The sequence below is a fragment of the Prionailurus bengalensis genome, chromosome C2 (assembly GCF_016509475.1).
Source record: "Prionailurus bengalensis isolate Pbe53 chromosome C2, Fcat_Pben_1.1_paternal_pri, whole genome shotgun sequence".
Classification (NCBI taxonomy): Eukaryota; Metazoa; Chordata; class Mammalia; order Carnivora; family Felidae; genus Prionailurus; species Prionailurus bengalensis.
The window spans coordinates 95,642,284-95,664,596 of NC_057350.1; the positions used below are offsets into that span (position 1 = coordinate 95,642,284).

Below are 22,313 nucleotides of genomic sequence, written 5' to 3' on the forward strand. Positions count from 1 at the left end.
TGAATTCTTGGGTGTTTATCTTTCCTACCCATTTCTTAGAATGCCCCTTCAGTTGCTCAGTACAAACTTCTCTCATTTCAATTCTTTTTTTTTTAAGTTTATTTATTTATTTTGAGAGAGAGAGAGAGAGAGAGAGAGAGAGAGAGAGAGAGAGAGAGGCAGAATCCCAAGCAGAGCCCGATGCGGGTCTTGAACTCATGAGCTATGAGATCCTGACCTGAGCCAAAATCAAGAGTCAGTCACTCAACTGGCTGAGCCACCCTGGTGCCCCAGAACTTCTGTCATTTTAGACAGACCTTAAGCATCCTGCTCCCTCGTCTTCCTCTCCCTGCCTCTTTCTCCTCCTTTTACTATAAAAGAAAAGGATCTGTTAATAGTCAGTTATTCTTGTGAGTGACTGACTGGTGATATGTGAGGGGAACAAGTTGAGGTGTTTGGGGCTAGTGCCTGCAATTCTAAAATATCATAAAGAATTGTTTCTTATATAGGATCTTAAAACCAGTTAACTAGCAGACCAGTGAATACTGTAGGGACCCCAGAAATCATCCTAAGCTTCTTAAGTTGGCTCTGAGGATAAACCTTTTAAAAGTATTTCAGAAGTGATTAGGATTGGAAAGTGCAGGTTACAAGTGACCACAGGGGCGCCTGGGTGGCTCAGTTGGTTAAGCGTCCAACTTCAGCTCAGGTCATGATCTCGCGTTCATGGGTTCGAGCTCCGCATCGGGCTCTGTGCTGACAGCTCAGAGCCTGGAGCCTGCTTCGGATTCTGTGTCTCCCTCTCTCTCTGCTCCTCCCCTGCTCATGCCCTGTCTCTCTCTCTGCCTCTCAAAAATAAAATAAAACATTAAAAAAAATTTTTTTTAAAGAAGTGACCACAGCAGGTGACTCCATATTGAAGGCCCCTCCTGATGAGGTGAGCTCAGGGCTGGCCCAGGCAGTGCTTCTGAAATTCCTTCTGGGCTCAGCTGAGACCTAAGACCTTTTGCTTAAATATTGTCCTGGAGAGGGGAAGGCAGAGGAGGGCATAATAAGAGCCCCCTCCCCCCACAGCCTCTAAGAGAAAACAGAAATATAAGACAACTGACAAAAATACATGACAAACAACCATGTAAGTTGTGACATATGTTAGAACTTTGTTTTTTTGTTGTTGTTGTTTTTTTTTTAAAGGGCACCCGGGTGACTCAGTTGAACATCTGACATCGGCTTAGGTCATGATCTCATGGCTCATGGGTTCCAGCCCCGTGTCGGGCTCTGTGCCAACAGCTCAGAGCCTGGAACCTGCCTTGGATTCAGGGTCTTCCTCTCTCTGCCCCTCCCCCACTCTCGCTCTCTCTCTCAAAAATAAGTAAGCATTAAAAACAAACTCTTTGTTTTTAAAAGTTAACCTTTTTAATGTTGATAACAATAACTACGTGTCCAAATCATCCAGGCAACACTTTCCCCCTTTTATTATTATTATTTTTTTAATGTTTTATTTATTTTTGAGAGAGAGTGACAGAGACAGAGTGACAGCAGGGGATGGGCAGAGCGAAAGAGAGAGAGAGAGAGAGAGAGAGGGAGAGAGAGAGAAAATCCGAAGCAGATTCCAGGCTCCGAGCTGTCAGCACAGAGCCTGATGCAGGGCGTGAACTCATTAACTGTGAGATCATGACCTGAGCCAAAGTCAGAGGCTTAACTGACTGAGCCACCCAGGCACCCCAACCCCTTCCCTCTTAATTGGGGTCTCACTTCACCATATTGTTTCTTAAATATCTACTCAGTGACACGGTTCCAGGTCCAGGCCCCTTCCTGCCTGAGCTTAGTTCTGTTCTCACCTTCAACCCAGCCTCTCTTCTCTTTTCCCAAGTGACACACAGGTGTATTCTATTTTCTGACCCAGTTATTTCGGTGGTGTGGAAAGAGCATTTCAAATGTACCATTCCTTCTAAACCTTTCCCTCTACCTCTTCAGCCTCAAATAAAAAGATCCGACATCCTGGAATGCACCACTGTTTTTTTCTTGCCATGTGATACAAGCTTAAAAAAAAGCCATGTGTTCTTTGTGCTCTTTTGTTAATAGAGGTTATAGAAATGCATGTGCCCCATGTTCTGTCAGCCATTTGAAGTGGATCTTGGGAAGCTATTGATACCATCTTCCAAGCTGGAAACTCTTCCTGGTTGCTCGTTTTTAAAAATGCAGACAGACCAACAGATAAAAAGTAATAAGTATAGCTTAAGATTTGGGACTGCTAGGACCTTTACACTCATAAACACATTTAGTGTTCACACCAAACATTTTGTTTTATTTTATTTTATTTTGTTTTGTTTTATTTTATTTTGTTTTGTTTTATTTTATTTTATTTTATTTTATTTTATTTTATTTTATTTTATTTTATTGTTTTATGTTGTATTTTATAGTGATGGTGGTGGGGTGCTGAGCCCAGGGTGGTTAGAGAACATACATGCCCAGGGTCACATAACTAGTACTTGAGAGAGCACCATTCTTTCAACACGCTCTGCTTACTTAATGAGTAGGTATACCATGGATAAGGCTGCAGACCATTACTAAGCTTCATTTCTAAGTGAATAAGGAAAAGGGAATTGAGGAAATGGCATATTAATGAATCAGTAGCTGCAAATCACCAAGCCCAGCACCCGGCACATGGCAAATTCTCAGTTAATGTTAGCAAATATTGTTGCCCCAGTGTCAACTCTTCAAGAACTTTCTTTGGGGGAAAATATTAATGATCCATTATTTCTTGCTTGTGAGATGTGAAGTTATTGATTTATTGCTGCTGGGCTTGGCATGTTGAGCCCTGTTTCTGTTTATTAATGTGATGAGGTTACTTGTGATGAGGGAGGGTCCCTGCTGCGTGGTGGCAGTAATTATCAGTGTCACTGTGTGGCTGCAGGAACCAGTTGCTACCAAATGCTGGTTTCTTCCTTCCTTTCTCTTTTTTTTTTTAATCCCATTACATAATTTAACAATCATTTCATTCCATAGTGAGATGAAAAGAATTCAGCAGCCTTCAGCTAGAGCTGAATAGAGAAGCAAATTATAGAAATCACTGACATTAGTGCCTGGCTAGAGCAGGATTGTTTCCTACTGAATATTTGAAAGTATTTTGTCCAATCTAATTTTAAAAGACTAGAGTCACTGGGCTTCCACTGCTTTCCTTGGGAACTATAATTTCGTGGCCTAATAGAGCTCAGCGGTGGGACATTTTCTCCCGCTGATATGGGAGCAATGGAAGGATTCATAGGAGGTCTGGTCACTGTGTTTGTCAAAATGAGATTTGAGAAGAGAAAGGAGCACAAACATATTCAGCTCACTTGAGAAAATATTTCAACCCAAGGATGTTTCTTCAGTCTATCCTGCCACCATTGAACCATGGTTTGCTACACAATGGGATTTTTCTTTAACTTTGTATTGTAGAGAATCCCCCAAATACACAATAGTAAAGAGGACAATATAATGGACACTCGTATGCGCAACACTATTCCCCAAACCATCAATCATTGACCAATCCTGCCCATCCATATGCTTACCCACTTCTTCCCTTCTATTATTTTGAAACATATCTTCTCATTATATCTCTTTTTCTAAGCTCTGATAAAAAATATATAACATAAAATTTAGCATTTTAACCATTTTAAAATATATAATTTAGTGGCATTAAGTACATAGTATTGTCCAACCATTACCACTATCTAGTTCCAGAACTTTGTCATGACTCCAAAAGGAAACCATTGGCAACCACTAATCTTTTTGTTTCTAGGGATTTGCCTATTCTAGATATTTCATATAAGTGGGTTTATACAATATAGAGCCTTTTTGGTCGTTCTCTCAATTAGTATAATCTTTTCAAGATTCAGCCATGTTGTATCAGGCATCAGTACTTCTTTCCTTTTCATAGCAAAATAATACTTTATTACAGGATATACCACATTTTGTTTATTCATCCAATGGTGGACATTTTGGTTACTTCCACCTTTTGTCTATTGTGAATAGTGCTGCTTTGGACATTCTGATGCAAGTTTTTGTTTGAATACTTGATTTTCAATTCTTTTGAGTATATACCTAAAATTGGAATTACTAGGTCATATGGCAATTCTATGTTAACTTAATGTGTGTGGAACCATTAAACTGTTTGTGACTGCAACATTTTACATTCCCTCCAGCTGTATATGAGGGCTCCAATTTCTCACATCCTTGCCAACATTTGTTATTTTCTGACTTATTAAAAAAATTATAACCATCCTAGTGGGTATAGAGTGGTATCTTATTGTTTTGATTTACAACTTCCTAATGACTGTTGATGATAAACATCTTGGCATGTGATTGCAGGTTATTTGTATATCTTCTTTGAAGAAATGTTTATTCAAGTGTTTTGCCCATTTTTAAATTATGTTGTTTATTTTTTTGTTGTTGATCAGTTCTTTATATATTCTGGATACTAGACTCTTATTAGATATATGATTTACAAATATTTTTCCCATTCTGGGAGTTTTCTTTTCACTCTCTTGTTTATATCCTTTGATGCATAGAAGTTTTTAATTTTAATGTAATCCAATTTATCTGTGTTTTCTTTTGTTGTTTGTGCTTTTATTGTCATAGCTACAAACCATTGCCAAGTCCAAGGTCATGGAAATTTACCCCTGTATTCTCTCCTCAGAGTTTTATGGTTTTAATTCTTATATTTAGGTCTTTGATCCATTTTGAGATAATTTTTGTATAGTATGAGGTCAGGGTTCAACATCATTCTTTTACATGTGGATATTCAGTTGTCCCAGCAGCATTTATAGAAAAGACCATCATATCATTTTATCCATAATATTTCAGTATGTTTCACTAAAAGATAGGAATTTTTTACATAACAACAGTACCATTATCACACTTTTAAAAAAACCTCATATTTCCTTAGTATCATCAAATATCTAGTCTGTATGCAAAGCTTTAATTGCCTCAACAATTTTAACAGCTTTTTTAAAAAAATCATATTTAGATAAGTTGCATCCTTTGCACATTGTTGGTATATCTTTTTTAATGGTTTTAAGTCTATAGATATCCCCTCCATCTCCTTTTTTACCTTCTTGCAATTTATTTGTTAAAGCAAATGGGTCATTTGCCCTATGGAGTTTCCTATTCTAGGTTTTCTTGATTGTGTCCCCATGAGGTAACATGTTCCTCAGTACTCTGAATTTTTTGTAATTTGGCAGTTGGAACTAAACACGTGATCAGATTCTGGGTTTTTTGTTTGTTTGCTGTTGTTTGTTTTTGGCAAGGCTACTTCTTAGGTGATGTTGTTATTCTAATCAACAGGCAAATCCTGTCTGGTTACTTCTTATTTATTTATTTATTTATTTATTTATTTATTTTAGTGTTAGCAGCCATTGATAATCAGTGCTTAAATTTTTTTATTTAGGGGCTATGAAATAGTAATATTCTAATTCTCTTCTGTCCTCTTCATTTATTGCATGGAATGCCTGCCGTTTATGAAAAGAAAATTTACCTCTTAAGTACTTAATTATCCAGTGGTAAAACTTGTCTAAGATTGGCAGTAGAAACTCTTGATTCTTTCCCTTTATTTACCAGTCTCAAAATAAGACAGAGCCAGTTATATATATTCTTTTTGAGGGTTGTTTATTAATGCATTTAGTTAGGCATATTTAATGTGTTTCAAGCCGTTGCAGTTGTTACTTTTATTGATGCTCAAATCATCCCATAGTTGGCCAGTGAGAACCTCTTCAAGTTGATTCTTGAGTTCTTTCTAACATGATCTTGTGGTCTCCTCTAGCTTCCTGGCTATCATATATGACAACTCTGCAACTCTTTTTGGGTTGCAGTGTGACCTACCGTGGCACTTCTCAAATTTCCTTACAGAAACTTCTAATACGTCTCTTTACTTCCCTTGGCAGTCTGGAGAAGATGGTAGCATTTCCTGACATTTGTGGAATCATAAGACAAGTCAGAAGACGCACTGGAAACTCATTCATGAAACTCATTTCAGAGTTTTACTGAGTTTCTATTAGGCAACCATGGTGTTGATGTTGGGAATGGACATTTGGACAAAGCCAAAACCATCAATGTGATTTCTTGTGGATCCATTTTAGTTCTGTTTCTAGGGTCTAGTCAGAGATTGATTGCTAGCTATTCTGAATTCTTTTCATATAATTACAAAAAATATATAAGTACTTAATAAGATGACATTTGTAGAAGACCTCTTTTAGTTTTAAGAAAAGGGAGAAAATATGGAAATGGATACGTTTCCTCAACCTAGAAAATGAGTATAAAATCAGATGGATTGTTTTCCCTCTTCTAGTCTTTATTTCTCTATTAAATAAGGGAGAGGATTATTTTCTGCCTATTCGATAAAGTTGCTGAGTGCTGTAATGAGTTTATATTTATAGAGAACTTGAAGCTTTTTGGATGAAAGGTGCTAAATTAAGGCTTATTGTTTATCGAATTTATTTGATATGTCTAACCTCCCGGGAACATTTGCTGAAGTTAATTAAAAACAGATAGTCCCCACTCTGACAGCTTACAGTGCCACTTACAAACCAATAGCATAAACAGCCTACACTTTATTGTCCTAATGTTGGACTGCCTAGAAAACCATAGCTCTTTCAGACAGGAGAATGATCCGCTTTTGTAGGAGAGATGAGATCAATTGCTGGATAAAACTGCAGAGATATTCTCAAATACATCTGCCCTCGTTTTTAAAAATACTTAGAATATGGAGATTTTCCTCAATTTCCAACTATAATTTTCAGATTGGAAAATTAAAAATATTCTTTCTTTTCCATCATTTTGGAAAGAAATTAAGATATAAGTTTATGTTTTATATATTGTCTTACGATCACTTGTTCCTTACAGGAATGGCATTCTAAAGCAGCCAACTGGAATGACTTATGCTGTCTTAACCCAGTGGAAGCTGTGAAGTATAATTATAATTATGGTATGTTTGCTTCCTTTTCCAGTTGGTGATGGAGTTTTGTGGTGCTGGCTCTGTCACTGACCTGATCAAGAACACAAAAGGTAACACGTTGAAGGAAGAGTGGATCGCGTACATCTGCAGGGAGATCTTACGAGTAAGTGACAACATGGAGTATCTTGGGAGGTATTGAACTTTGTACCAACCTTCCACTGACATTCACAAAAGTATTGTAGACCTTTCTAAAGCTTTATTCTAACAATGATGGCAGTGGTGGTGGTTTTTTGGTCTCCCCCAATAGAAGGGAGAGTCATTCTGATCAGGCCATGTGAACTCTCATTTGGGGGGTTAACATTGGTTGACTTTCCTTAACCATTTCCAATGGTGTTTTCAATTAGAAATATGATTTTAGATCATAGAGATAAGGTTTCACTTAGGAAATGAATTTTTTAGAGCTTTTTCGATTACTTGAATTTTCCATTTATGAAAATAGTTTACGAATTGCATGATATTAACCATTCCAGCATTTATAACCTCGTCTAACTGATTTTAAATGAAAAAAAAAATTCTTTGAGACGTTGCCACTTAAATCAATCAAAATATCTGGATAAGACTACGTATATTTGTCCAGTTTTGCCCACTAATCTCAGTCAGTCAATCTGGACAATAGTATCATATGTACTGAGCTCAATTCAGGAAGAAGGTAATTGGTCAGGGTTCAGTCAGACTAGTTTATTTATCTCTTGCTAGTAATATGGAGTCTATTGTATGTTTACTGAGCATTATTACTAGATCTGCTTCACAATCATAATTTATTTATAAGCTCTGCCTTCTTAGTCTAAGGGAATAAAAGTTAAAACTATTTTCATGATGTGCCCAAGATACACTTTTGAGAGACAGATTATGTGCTGTGAATGGATGGATGGATGGGTGGGTGGATAGAAGGCATTAAGAAATTGAAACCACATTAGGAGAAAGAAAGAAAGAAAGAAAGAAAGAAAGAAAGAAAGAAAGAAAGAAAGAAAGAAAGAAAGAAAGAAAGAAAGAAAGAAAATGGACCCATAAAAATAACATTTGTAATAGCATATACTTAGAAATAAATTTATAGAAAGATGTGAATGACTTCTACACTATAAACTACAAAACATTAGTGAGAGAAATTAAAGAAGACTTTAATAAATGGAGGTATATACCATTTCACAGATAAGAATATTGAATATTGTAAAGATGTTACTTCTTACCAGTTTGATCCGTGGTTTCATTGAACTCCCTATCAAAATTTCTCTAGGTGTATCTGTGGATATTTACAAGCTTTATTTTTTAAACAATTACTTATTTATTTTAAGAGAGAGAGAGAGAGAGAGAGAGAGAGAGAGAGCAAGCAGGGAAGGTGCAGAGAGAGAGAGAGAATCCCAAATAAGGTCTGAGCTGTCAGTGCAGAGGCCAACGTGGGGCTCGAAACCATGAATCATGAGATCATGACCTGGGCCGAAATTAAGAGTCAGACGGTCAACTGACTGAGCCACCCAGGCACCCCTTGACAAGCTGAATTTTAAAACATTAAATGGAAATGCAAAGTTCCAAGAATAGCCAAGGCAATCTTGAAGAAGAAGAACAAAGCTGAACGAGTTATGGTGCCAGTTACCAAGACTTATTATAAAGCTACTGAGTAGATAAGACAGAATGAGGTATCGTCACACAAATACACAGATGGCCAAAGGAACAGGATAAATATCCAGAAACAGATGCACTTCATATGGACCCCTGATTTATGACAAAGGAACTGCTGCAGTGCATGGGGGAAGGGTGCCCTTATCAGTAAATAGTGCTTGGTTAATTGAATAGTCGTGTGGAAACATGTAACTTGATACCTACTTTATATCCTGCTTAAAAATTAATTCCAGCTGGATTAGAGACATAAAGGTGAAAAACACAAAAAATAAAGCTCTTAAGAGCAAACATAGGATAAGCTCTCCATGGCAAAAGAACACAAAACAAAATTTGAGTGGGATACAAGGAGGTATGGCTGCTGCTGTCCTTCAAATCTGACATTTATTTTCAAAGATCGAGGTGCCTTTTTGTCAACTTCATTTGAATTTCTGACTTACAATTTTACTCATTTAGAGAAAGCACGAAAGGTTATTTAGTCTTCGAGACCACCCAGTGGTGCCAAGAATCTGTTGGGTCTTCAGGGCTGGTTCTGCGATATACCTTTCTGTGCTGCTGGGGAACCCTGGGGAATCCACCATGTGCTCTCCAGGGTTCTGAAAACAGCAGGATCATCACCTGATGATTCTCCCTCAATGCTTGGGTAGAATGTGTGAAAACTGTTTTCTTCCTTCTTCCAATACGTTCTCCCGAAAGGTAGTGGCATTTGAGATAAGGTAACTCATTGGAAGAGACACTCAATCACAAGAAGTTTCAGAGATAACCCTCCATGCATCATACAGTGTCATAAAATATGGCATTTGGCTCACTTGTGTGCTCTGGTACCTGCTTCCAAAAGCTCTGGTAGTGAAGGAGGCCAAGGGATCTTCAGTCCCTCTTTTAAGAATTCATGGGATGTTAAGATGCTGTAAAACATTTTAATCTGCTTTATGTCCACCTTGAGCTAACCTGACTAGATAAGAAAGGTAATTTTTTAGCACCCAAGCCGATGCTTCAAACTCTCATGGTTTATGTTTACTGATATTCCTGAAGATACACATTGATCTTTTTGAACATCCATATTCTGCTGATGAGTCTTTTCAACAAGGGAATTCAGATATTTAGAATTTTTTTATGTCAACTTCATTTTTCATACCAGGGTTTTGTCATTATGCAGGAAAATTAAAAAGACAGCAAAATATAAATAATAAAATGGCAATACCTGAGTATAAATACCTTGGATGAGCAAGTGTTAGCATAACATAATTTGCTTTAAGACACCAATTTGAGATTATTTTAGGTTATGCTTTGTCTGACTTAGAGCAAGTCTGTAGATTTTTAGAACTCAGACCACAGAGAAGCCAAAGTGAGAGTAACTCATGGAGAAGGGGAACACAATCAGGTTTGGATGCCACCACATAATTATTTCATATAATGAACACAGAGTCATAAATATCATAAAGCACTAAAGATGACAGCTATGAATGCCAAACAAAGGGAAGGGAAATTGCTGTTTTCTTTTTTTAATGTGAGGCACTTTGGCTAAAGGCAATGGGAAATTTCTTGTCTGGACTGAGAAATGTTTCATTGTGCTTAGTTAAAATTATACACTATAATGTAACTTCTAACTTTTGAATTCAGATATTGATTTAAAAAACAAACTGGAGTACTTAGTTAAATCAGGTTAGTTTTCTGTAAGAGACTCTAGACTCTGTTACAAACCAGCACATGCAGTCAGCCCTCACTTTTCTCAGTACTATCAGCCGAAACTCGTGCATGCCAGAGCCGCGTCATTGTCCGCTTGGGTCCATGCTACCTGAGATCAATGCTGATATGCAAGCAGTTCATTAATACAGCACCGGGCGTTGCAAAGACTGCTTCTGTATTTTAGTTTGTATTGATCAGTTGCCTAGTTTAGAACAGCACTGTACACATATGAAAGATGTGAGTCTGATAACAAAAGTCTCTCTGGGTGAGTTCACATCTTTTTGGGATCACTGACAACCCAGCTAGTTTATTTGCATCTTGGCTTCTGTCCTGTTAACCCTTGTCAACTCTCTGTTACTCCAGGGGCTGAGTCATCTGCACCAGCATAAAGTGATTCATCGAGATATTAAAGGGCAGAATGTCTTGCTGACTGAGAACGCAGAAGTTAAACTAGGTAAGAACAGGATCCAGTGAACCTAGGAATTGAGGGAACTGATACGATTATTTCAACAGCTGATTGTTTTTCCATTTTGTTTTGTTTTTACTGAATGTAAATTTGTCACTGTGAATTTGGAGGTCAGTGTACTATAGAACGAAGAGGAAAATGTTTCTTTGTCTGTTTCAAAACATTTTCTAAAAGTGCTTGAGTGAATTGGTATACAATATAGCAGACAGAACCATTTGCTTAATCAATACGTAGGAAAAAATTCAGGTTTTTTAAAATTTTTTTTAATGTTTATTCATTTTTTTTTAATTTTTTTTTCAACATTTATTTATTTTTGGGACAGAGAGAGACAGAGCATGAACGGGGGAGGGGCAGAGAGAGAGGGAGACAGAATCGGAAACAGGCTCCAGGCTCTGAGCCATCAGCCCACAGCCTGACGTGGGGCTCGAACTCACGGGCCGCGAGATCGTGACCTGGCTGAAGTCGGACGCTTAACCGACTGCGCCACCCAGGCGCCCCAATGTTTATTCATTTTTGAGAGAGAGAATGAGACAGTGAGTGGGGGAGGGGCAGAGAGAGAGGGAGACACAGAATCCAAAGCAGGCTCCAGGGTCTGACATGTCAGCACAGAGCCCGAGGCGGAGCTCGAACCCACAAACTGTGAGATCTTGACCTAAGCCTAACTCAGACACTTAACTGACTGAGCCACCCAGTGGCTCCCCCAAAATGAGGTTTTTTTTTAAGCAAAACCCTTTAGATTAGAAGTGACTGACCTTGAAGTGGTTTCCTGTATCTTACCATTTGTTGACTTTGTTGCTGCTATAACAGAAAGTGATGACCCATTTGTTTACTGAAAAATATCCTGTTAGACACATTTAGAATAATGAATTCCTGCTATATTCCCATATGTTTTACGTTATATTTTCATCGACTTCATTATTACCTAGGGCACGTGCACAAAATGGGTGTTCAGTATTCTCCTTTGTATGCATGCTGGATATCCTACTTCCACTTGCCAGAGTTATCTGTGAGGCAACCCTTTTCCTTGGTGCTTCTTTCCAACAATCTGGTGGGAAGAGAAGGTAGAGAATCTCCACATGCATTTGCCTGCGTGGCGTCTATGAGTAAGGGCGTGGATTGACAGCTCTCTCTAGGATATGCAATTTGTCATCTAGAAAGGAGGTATTGCCCATATGATTGTTTATTTTCAAAGAGATTGAGATATCTCCTGTGTTTATATCCTAAACATTTGTTCTTGCCTCTTTGTTAAAATACATAATTTCCATTTTTTCTTAGTTAGCATTTGGGGCCAAACTTTCATCTTGTGAGTAATTCCCTCTTAAAACAAAAGCATACATTTCGTAGGCAGGGTGTGTGTGTGTGTGTGTGCGTGTGTGTGTGTACACACGTGCGTGCATGTACATATGTTTGTGTATACTGGCTAGATAATGTATCCTCAGAATATCCAGTCATCATTAATCAACAGTCACTTGTTGAGAGAATATTATGTCAGGCCCTGTACATAACACTCTTCCATAGTTTCTCTCACTTTGCCATCATAGCAACTCTATGCAAATATCATCACCCTCATTTTATAAATTTGGAAACTGAAGCCTAAAGAGGTTGATCTGCTAGCACTAGGTGACATCACTAGTAAGTGGCAGAAATGGGATGCAAACTTAGGCAGTCTGACTCTAGAAACTTGGCTCATAACCACTTCCTTTGTATCCTCTAAGTATTCTCTTTTATGGCAAACAAGCTTGCTGTTTATTCAACACCTGTCTTTGGTCCCTATAGACCCTTGGTTTAACCAAATACAGCATTTTGTGCTTTCCTCATTGGTATACTTTATCCATTTATACACAGAGTTTAAAAATAAACATTCACAATTGCTAAAAGGAAGAAGCAACCTAAGTTGCCCATCAGCAGATGAATGGATAAACACAGTGTGGCACCTGCATATGATGGGATATTATTGAGCCTTAACAAGTTAGGAAATTCTGACACATGCGGATTAACCTTGATGACATTATGCTTATTGACATAAGCCAGTCACAAAAAGACAAATACTGTATGACTCCACTTATATGAGGTACCAACAGTAGTCCAGATTTACAGAGGCAGAAAGTAGAATGGTGCTTGCCAGGGGCAGGGGTGGGGAGCGGGGAGGAGAGAATGAGGAGTTATTGTTTAATGAGTACAGAGTTTCAGTTTGGGAAGACAGAAAAGTTCTGGAAGCAGATGGTGGGGATGGTTGCACAACAATGTGAATGTATTTAATGACACAGAACTGTACACTTAAAAATGATTAAAATTGTAAATTCTATGTTGGGTTTATTTTGCCACAGTAAAAAAAAAAATGCACATTCCTTTTATCACCATATAAGGACATTGACTTCATGCATCTGTCTTCTCTTAAATAGTGGACTTTGGAGTCAGTGCCCAGCTTGATCGAACAGTGGGCAGGAGAAATACCTTCATTGGGACCCCTTATTGGATGGCACCAGAAGTTATTGCCTGTGATGAAAACCCAGATGCCACATATGATTTCAAGGTATGACTTCTTCATTGTTTCAAAACTATGTCTCACATCCTGCCCTGAATCTTGCAGTGGGAGAATTCTCATGTGCCTTTGGGTTTAGAATTTATATAATCCTGGGTTTACGATTTATGTAATCCAAAGGGAGAACTGAAAAGCATTATTTGAATTTAAAATGGTAAGACATTCAAGTGAGAATCTTTTTCATGAATTGACCCATTATATCTGGTTGCTTATTTGTAAAAAATGTTGAAACCATTTTCTATATTCTCTTGAACTTAGTCTGGTTTCTTATTAGAAAATAGATTTCTCCTGGAAGCGTTGAATCAATAGATTGTACACCTGAAACTAATAATATTCTGCATGTTAACCAACTGGAACTTAAATTAAAACTTTGAAAAAAACAATAGATTTCTATTTTGATTAGTGTTTAAACTTTTGGCGAAGGATGTATATGCTGAGAGCTTTTTATGCTAAAAGAGGCCAATGTGTTGTCTTGGGTCTTTTCTGATTAAAAATAGACTTCCTCGTTTCTCCATTGCTCAAAGTTTAATTTTTGAAGTTTCTTTTCAATGAGAGAGAATGAAGTGGGGTGTTGGTAGCTACCTTATGGTATTTCTGTAGCCTGTTGTAGTGTTCCATTGAAATTCGATTGGTGGCTTGTTACCTTGTATCATAAACTGGCAATTTGCTCATGAATTCAAAGCAGTGTTTAACTAGATGGTGGTAGTTGTGCCCTTCTTCAAGAAGCCTCCCTCTTTTCCATTATGCTAGCCAGTAATAAAACATAATTTGGGGTTACTATCCCATTGACAGCTGCAATGTCAGGTGACATTATTGTAATGAATTGTGGCTGAAAGTTGAAATATTAAAATTGGAGGCAAATGGAATGTAGGAACTGTGAGTTTTCAGATGGGGAAATAGATGAAGAGATACCCTGTGGTCTTTGTGTAGACCACAGGACAACCTTGGGCAAAACCTGATACTACTGAGGCTGGTTCCACAGGTGCACGGATTTTCACGCAAGGACTTTAGTAGTCAGCTCCAAATACCCTTCTCTTGAAGATGGGAAACTGAGGCCAGAGGTCTTGGCAAGTATACCCCAAGTTAGTGGGCTTCTCAGAGTTGGGGCTTGTGCCGACATCTTGCAAATCTCTTTTCAGTATATTACCAATGTATTACCCTGCTCCTCTATGATGTGCTCTTATATAAATCTCCAATTTACCAACAAAACAGCTTCTGAAGAGTATATTTGAAGAATTCCTCTTTTAAAGAACATTTTTAGTTCTCCACATGTGGGGTTATTATTGAAATCAGGTCACAAAGATGCCAACATTGCAATGTCTTTGGGACCCAGTATCGTAGGGCATGGACGAAATTATTTGCCTCTTTGGAGAAATGCAAGCTGAAAGTCTAAAACCAGAATAATCTCCTGTACATTTCTTCCTTCTTTCAAAGTTAGGCACTGTAATAACCTGACAACAATCTGTCTGAAAACAGCTGCCAAGTTAAAAATTAATCTCTTGCCAAAATAAATGTCATTTATTTAAACTGCTAATGATAAGCACATTTAAATAATTTAATTTGCAAATCCCTTCAGAGGAGCCACTACAAAATATATGTCCCAGGCCAGATATGTGTATCATAATTTTCTATAAGCAATTCTTCAAACAGTAGTTATACTTAACAAGTGCTAACTAGACTACTTCTGGGCCACAGATAGTTTAAACTACTTTATAACATACCATAGAGAATCAGGGTGTTTCAAACTTTTACCCTTGGCTTAGCCTTTTAAGTATTTTGGGTAGTTGTTCTGTATGTGGCATTTATTTTCTGTGACATAAAATAGATCCCTGTGACTTAACTGTTTTCAATAATGTAGAAGAGGACTTCCTTCTGGCGAAGCCAAAGCTTAGAATTAAACCGATATTCTGGTCCTCTTTCCTCAGAGTAAGGCTAAGGAATATAGTTTGGAATCAGCAAAAGACTTTTGAGCCCAATGCATAATTCTAGGTGTGGACACAGCCTGGTGTATGAGTAACCACAGGGGGATCATGCTGCACGAGGTGATTTCAGAGGTACTGGAAAGTCCATGTGACTATTAAAGTATTAACGTATCCTGAAACATTAATAAAGTTAAGACTAATTTCTGTGTCTTTTATTAAAAAATAAGGAATCCTGATGAGGAACAGGTTCACTATATTAGTCATTTAGACCTTAGTGAGAATTAATTCATCAGGACTGTTATAATGCAGGTGGTACAAAAGGAGGAAGAAGCCACGGCAAGAACATGAGCCTCCCCGGTCATTGTCAGAGGTACAAGAAGGATTATGACTAAAGGGTTAAGTTAGGAAGACTGAGCAAAAAGGAAGGCTTGAGCGTTCTTTGAAGATTTATTTCAACCATTTCACACTTTTACAGTGGACTAGAGAAGCAGTGATTCTGTAAATATAATCTTTCTCCTTCTTTCTTGGCACCAGATTGTATCCTTTTTTTTCTCTTCACCATTCTTAGGTATGTAGTCTGTCACCAGGAGACAACGTGACAATATGTTGCCTTTCAAAACCATTTCTTCATTCACTCAGCACATATTTATTAAATACCCACCACCTGTAAAGAATTAACTAAGCTGGGTCTGTACATGCAGTTTTCGACACATAAAGTTAGTTTGCAACCCCATCAAGGTTCAGGCGTTCAGTACTGTGCATCTGGTAGTCCGTTTGACCCAGCTGTATATTCCAACCTCAGAAACTTATGTCGACACTTTGGGCTCTAATGTGCTATCAATACTTTCCACCTAGGGGTATGTTTGGAACAAAAGACGACTTGAAAGCCACTAGGCTTTATTAGATGTCACAGGGGCCTTCCTTTAAAATAAAGACGAAACTGGGGCACCTGAGTGGCTCTGTCGGTTAAGCATCCGACTCTTGGTTTCAGCTCAGGTCATGATCTCACAGTTAGTGAGTTCGAGCCCCACATCAGGCTCTGTGCTGGCAGCGCAGCCTGCTTGGGATCCTCTCTCTCCTTCTCTCTCTGCCCCTCCCCTGCTCGTGCTCGCTCTCTCTCTCTCTCAACATAAAAATAAATAAATAAATGAGCTTTAAAAAAAACGAAATGAAATGAAAACAAAATGTAAGAGAATAGTTTTGTTTTATTGTTTTATTATTTATAGATTACCATCTACTCTTTGTCTAAGATATGTTTAAAGACTGCTGTAAATTTTTCTAAAACTACAGCAACTCAAGAAAATAAAGGCCTCTGTAGAAAAGTAGTCTGAAGAGCTCATGGTTTTCTTTGCAATCTGGTTTTGTCTGATATCTACCAGGCACAGTAAGTAACTGATTGAAAATAACCCCTATTCGAAGGAGGAGTACTAGAATCTCATATGCCTGGTGTGTTCACTTTCCCCCTAGAGGCCCTTTCTTTCTTGTTTTCAGAAATTCTGTCAAAACACTTCAAGCAAAAGGAAAGGTTTCATTTCTCTGATAAGTATGTAGGGCAATAATGGAAGCTTTCTCATTTAATAATAAGCATTCAAAAGATTTAAAATTAATAAAACGGTTCAAACTTCCTAAGCTGTTTAAATTCTTATTTTTAAAATTTGAATTTCATTTCAGTTGGATGGGGGTTGTCAAGTATTTTTCATAGTCCTATGTATCTATTGCTTTAACAGAATTACTCGTTAATGAAAGCTTTCTGCAGCCAAATTCTCAGCAATAGGGAACTGGTGGGATAAAGACAAGAGCATCTGTCCAGTGGAAAACCATGCAGTCATTTAAGCAATGGGGTAGCATGCGTGCTGAAGTGGACAGATCCCAAGACAGAGTGTTAGACACAAAGAGCAGCTTACAGCATAGTGCACATGATACAGTCTTACTCACCCCTGCCCCATGGATGGATGATATGGGGGTGGAGAGCTTAAAATTTTTATTTTATATATTTTGCTGTCCTGCTCACTCCTCCCCATAAGTTAGCCTTGCATTCATATTAAATTAGTAAGTAAGAGAAGTCCAGTGACATGTCATAGCCCCTCAACCCCCACTCCCCCATCCTCTAGCCCCACCTGCACTAATGTTCTGTGTCATTCACCTCAACTCTGCTTATGAGACTTTGCACACAGGTGCTGTGGATCATTTGCAGGCATAGATGTCTCCTCCAGGGTTTAGGTGAGTGTTGTGCTCTGGCTGTAGGGCAAAGACTCATTCTCCTGTGTCACAGATACTTGGCTTTATTCAGGCAGGATGGAAGGAGAAATCTGACTTGTTGGGAGTCACCAAGATCCATGCAGAGTGTGATGAGAGAGAGCGATATTCAGACTGCAGCATGAGGTTTATATTCTCAAACAAGGCCTGGCTTCTGTCTACTGAGATTCAAAGGCACCACCCTTATTTGGAAGGAGGAAAGGATGATACAGACACCATGTTATTATCGCCAGTAAGAGGCTGAAATCGCTTTTGAACAGATCCCTTGTGGCTCTGTGTTCACATCCACCTGTATGACATTCCTCAGTGAGGCACAGTAGCACCTCCCCTGGCCTGCAGGTCGGTCCCCAGTCGAAGGTAATAAAGCTGTTCTAACCTTTTCCCTTCCATCAGATAACACATGTAGATGAACAAGGGACTGGAGATTTCCGCTTTCAGTTTGTTTTATGTGTGAAATGGAATTATTAGTCACAACCCATGCTTCAGCAACCTCGGTGACCCTGAGTGACCCACCACCTTGGCTGTTTATATTTAATGTAGAATATAAGTGTATGACATAGTGAATTCAGAGTCAAGCTTTCAAAGTTAGACAGGAGTGGTTTAAAATGTACACTTCGCCTCCTATTTGCTCCATTACCTCAGAGAGGTGATTGAAACCTTCCCGAACCTCGATGAAATGGAAATAGTAAATTGTATATGACAAAGTTGTATTAGAATAAACTGAGCTAACATACACAAAGGGGTTAATTCCATGCCTAACCCTTGGTAGCTACTCAACATATGATAGTTAATATTTTTGTTTGTGTGTCATATGAAGGGACTGCCATTTGGGACCTTTTTTTTTTAAACCTAAAAAAGCCAGCAGTATCCTAAGATTCAAACCTCTGCCTCTAAGATTCAAAATTGTCTGCCTATTTTGAGTCAGAATCCGCTTATCCATAACTTCTGCCTCTGGATTAAGGTGCTTCCCTTAGAGACCGCACACAATAAATACAATTTCCTTTTTCCAGCTTGAACATTTCCACAAAGACAATAACAATAACTCACAAAACAGAAGACTGTTTTCTGCTCTGTGAAACTTGGTAGAGTCCACTCTACTGGCCGTGCCCGTCATTGAGCTATTGCTTGTCAAGTCTAGACTACCTTGCTACCCTGAGCTTTGGGATAATGGGGCTAGCACTCCATCTGGCTTCTTAGTAGGCTCTGTCCATGAAGAGAGACCACAGGGCCGAAGGAGGAAGAACACGCCCTTTCCCGTTTCTTCCCGTAAGCTTACATCATCCCAGTGACTCCTTTGAGTACCTTAAGTACCAGAGCTCACTGCCAGCTTACCTGATGCAGGTGTGCTGCTTGAACTGCCAGTCAATGATAACCATACCAGAGTTTGTTAAATACCCACTATTTGCACGTCAACGTGCCGAGCACTGTACCTATACCACCTTATTGAGTTCTGGTATTAACCCTGCAAGGTAGGTGTTCTCTTCACGTTATAGGTGAGGAACTGGGCTCAGAGGAATTATGTGGCTTGCCCCAGGTCACCAAGCTAGTTGTGTCAGAGCTGAGTCGAATCTAGGTCTGTCTGTCTGTACTGCATGAGCTCTTTCTGCCTCTTCAAGCACACGGGGCTCTTTGCTGTGCCACGAAGGGGTCAGCCATCAGCAAGTGCTCTTTTCTTCATGTGTTGGGCAACCCAGCCCCAAAAGAGATGCTCTTATGCTGTGTCCAAGTTGCCTGCGTGCCAGCGGGCCCCCCAGCAGCCAGAAGTTGCGTGCTTGCCTTCTCAGAGGCTCTAGAATTTGTCTCTGTTCTGTCTGTAAAGCACACAGGACTGGGCTATTAATCATGCCACAGGCCAGGCTAAGCAGCGCCTCTAGAATAATGAATTACCCAGCTCCTGCCAAAATGAGTCACACCATGGCCACGAAGGAAACTTATCTCTCCCTGACTCTCTCCCCATCTTGTTCCTCCCTCTTCCCTTTCTCGTCTCCTGTGATCTGTCTTGCCAGTTGTAATTGGAACATTTTCTCCCGTATTTAAGTTCTGAAGTGTCTTTGGGACTTGCTAATGTATCCAAAGGCTTAAAACAAGTCCCGTCAAGGACGTTTATTGCTGTCTAGCAGGGCCAGTTAAGCGTAGCTTACAAGCAGCTCTGGGAACGGATGGTCAGGAATGTAAATGTTCCTTTTGGAAAAGAAGAGAACCCCAGCAAAAAGAAAAGAAAAAAGAAAAAAAAAGAAAAGAAAAGAAAAAAGAAAAAAAAAAAAGATCGTTATGATGATATCAAATGAGCCCTTAAAGAAGAGGCAGTTTCTGGCCTGGTCATGTGACAGAGGTTGCACAAGACTTGGGATGGTGTGACCTCTGGTTTGAAGGGGTTGTTTTGGGACTTGGGGGAAGGCTACTTAAGAGGGGATCTGAGGTGATATGTACTGAATAAAAGAAACCTCTCACTTTGCTGACTTTTTCTGCTTCCTGTGGGGGCAAATCCAGGCTCACCTAACAACTGGGACCTCTCCATTTTCCTGCTCTCAGAATATGTTTCCTCAATTTATTGCTGTATACATATTATCACTAAAGACGCTTTTGGCTGTACTTCTGTTTCTTACATCATCAGTAGTCTAGAGGAAGGCGGTCCAGGGTTAGTGTAGTGACTCATTGATTCATTCAAACCCCAGGCTCCTACCATTCTGCCCTGTCATAATTCATTTGCTGGCTTATTGCCTCATGGTTGCAAGATGGATGCTGTAACTCTAGATACCGTGTGTTTATTCAAGGCACTAAGAAGTGGAAAAGAGTTGTCAGGACATCATCTGTATTTGTCACTTGTATCAGGAAGAACAAAACGTTTCAGAAGCTCCCAGAAGTTGTGTGCCTGTGTCTTATTGGCCAGAACTACGTCACATCCTTACCTGCCATCCTTGGCTGCAGGGGAGTCTGGATAAGCAGGTTTAGCTTTCCTATACTCCGAACTGGAGGCAGCAAGGGAAATGGGGTTTGAAAATACCTGTTGGGTTAGGCAACAACCCAAGAGGGGGAAATCATACAAGAGTGCATTGGGCAAGCACAGGCAGTCTCACCTAACAGGAGAGAAGGAAATTCGTATTCTTGAGCTTCCTGTGTGCCAGACGCTTTGCAAGGCAGGATGCCTGCATGCATGCAGGTCACGGTGACCTGTGTTGTACAGTGAGAAAGCTAAGGTCTGAGCAGTGCTCTGCATGTAGTTTTGATAGGAACCTGGATTTGAATCCAGGCCTGTCTGAGACTTAAAAGACTATTCCCTCTGCCTCTGGGAAGTTGAGGCCAGTTTCCTAGCCTTGGTTTTTGGGGTGACTCACTGAATCTCAGCACCTGAATTCAGTCACCAGCACCTTCAGTTCCCTGTAGACAAAGTGGGAATTTAGAGCAATTATTTTATGGGCCCCTGATAAATTTTATTTAGAAGATGAATACTCAGGTTTTTATGTAGTGATGACAGTTAAAAAATAAAAGTGGCCCAGGGGGCAGAAGACCCAGCTCTGCCCCAAACCTGGTGCTGAGTTGCTCTGGGGTCTTGGGTAAGTCATTTTCCCTTGTCTGGGTCGGAGATGATCTACAAGGAGTCTGACAATCTTAGGACGTATCTTTCATTTGTTTGCACCTTTGGTTTGCTCATTCATTCAACAATTACTTATTAGGTGCTGCTTTAGGTACTGGGAATATGCCAGTTAACACAACAAAGATCCTTGATGCCTTGTGGACCTTATGTTTTATCCAGTCTGGGTGTGTTGGAGGCAGGGGGTGCAAACAATGAACACAAAGCAATATAAACTAGTGATGAGTAAATTAGTAGACGTTAGAAGGTGATTCGTTCCCTGGGGGACAAAAGTGGGAAAGGGGATAGGGTCTGGCAGTGCCCCGGGGGAGATTCAGTGGCCCTCACTGAGAACATGGCATTTGAACAAAGACGTAATGGAGAGGAGGGTCGTGGCAGGCACTTAATTAGGGTAGTGGCTGCAGGCAGACAGAGTAGCTAGAGCAAGGACCCAGAGGCAGACATGTGCCTGGGTTTTCTGAGCTGTTTCTTTCCCATCTGAGAACTGGCCTGGAGCCCTTCTCACCCCAACCCCATCATTTCCTTTCAGATGCATTGGCTTTCAGTTGTCTTTCAAACCAGCTCAAGCTTCCAAGACTGGAGGGCCATTTAAATGTGACCCTGCCGTGGCACTTAGAGACATGGTACCTGGCCACCACCTTTATATTTGTACTTCATTTCACACTACAGAAACACTTGATTTCTGGGGATGTAAGGGAAATGGTAGAACCAGCAAGACCTGGAGATATTAAAATCCTATCAGAATAGCACAAACCACCATTTCCAGCCTATTCTTGCTGTGTTTCCTGTTGAATGCCTCCTGCACAGCGAGTGACTCAGTGTTTTTGTCATGTTCTCAAATGATTGTCTGTGTTAATCAACCATAAACCCCCAGGTACAAGAGAGCCGTGTTTTCAACTTTATCGGTTACAGCCTGCAATGGCAGGCTGGGCCTTCCTTATTAGCTCCGCAAGGCCAGGAGCCTGTGGGAAAACTCAGTCACCTGCTGGGCTATGCAAACGTGTGTGTGTGTGTGTGTGTGTGTGTGTATCTAATGACAACTCTGAATACATCTTGAAATATAACAAAGTGAAAGGAGAAGAGTAGCCTTTTTGAGTTGTGTTCTACGCAGAGAAGTGACCTGCAGTCTGCGAACAGTGGTATCGTGCAGGTGTGTTATTATCCCAAGTTGGACTGAGAACTTGTATCACGTGAACCGATTGATGGGCTCATGCATTAAAAGAACCCCTTTCTGTTCCTAGTATGGGGTTAGCATGGGCCCTAGCCAC

The 22,313-nt window shown here is 39.6% G+C and overlaps 1 protein-coding gene across 11 annotated transcripts in view; it reads left to right on the plus strand.

Annotated features, from left to right (window-relative positions):
• Positions 1-22,313, plus strand: part of TNIK (TRAF2 and NCK interacting kinase) — a 396,420-nt gene that overhangs the window by 255,061 nt on the left and 119,046 nt on the right. For all 11 annotated transcript variants that reach the window (XM_043594906.1, XM_043594911.1, XM_043594908.1 and 8 more), the window contains exons 5-7: positions 6,960-7,070; positions 10,631-10,721; positions 13,136-13,266. In XM_043594906.1, the coding sequence (XP_043450841.1) occupies positions 6,960-7,070; positions 10,631-10,721; positions 13,136-13,266 (333 nt within the window). The remainder of the gene's footprint in view (positions 1-6,959; positions 7,071-10,630; positions 10,722-13,135; positions 13,267-22,313) is intronic.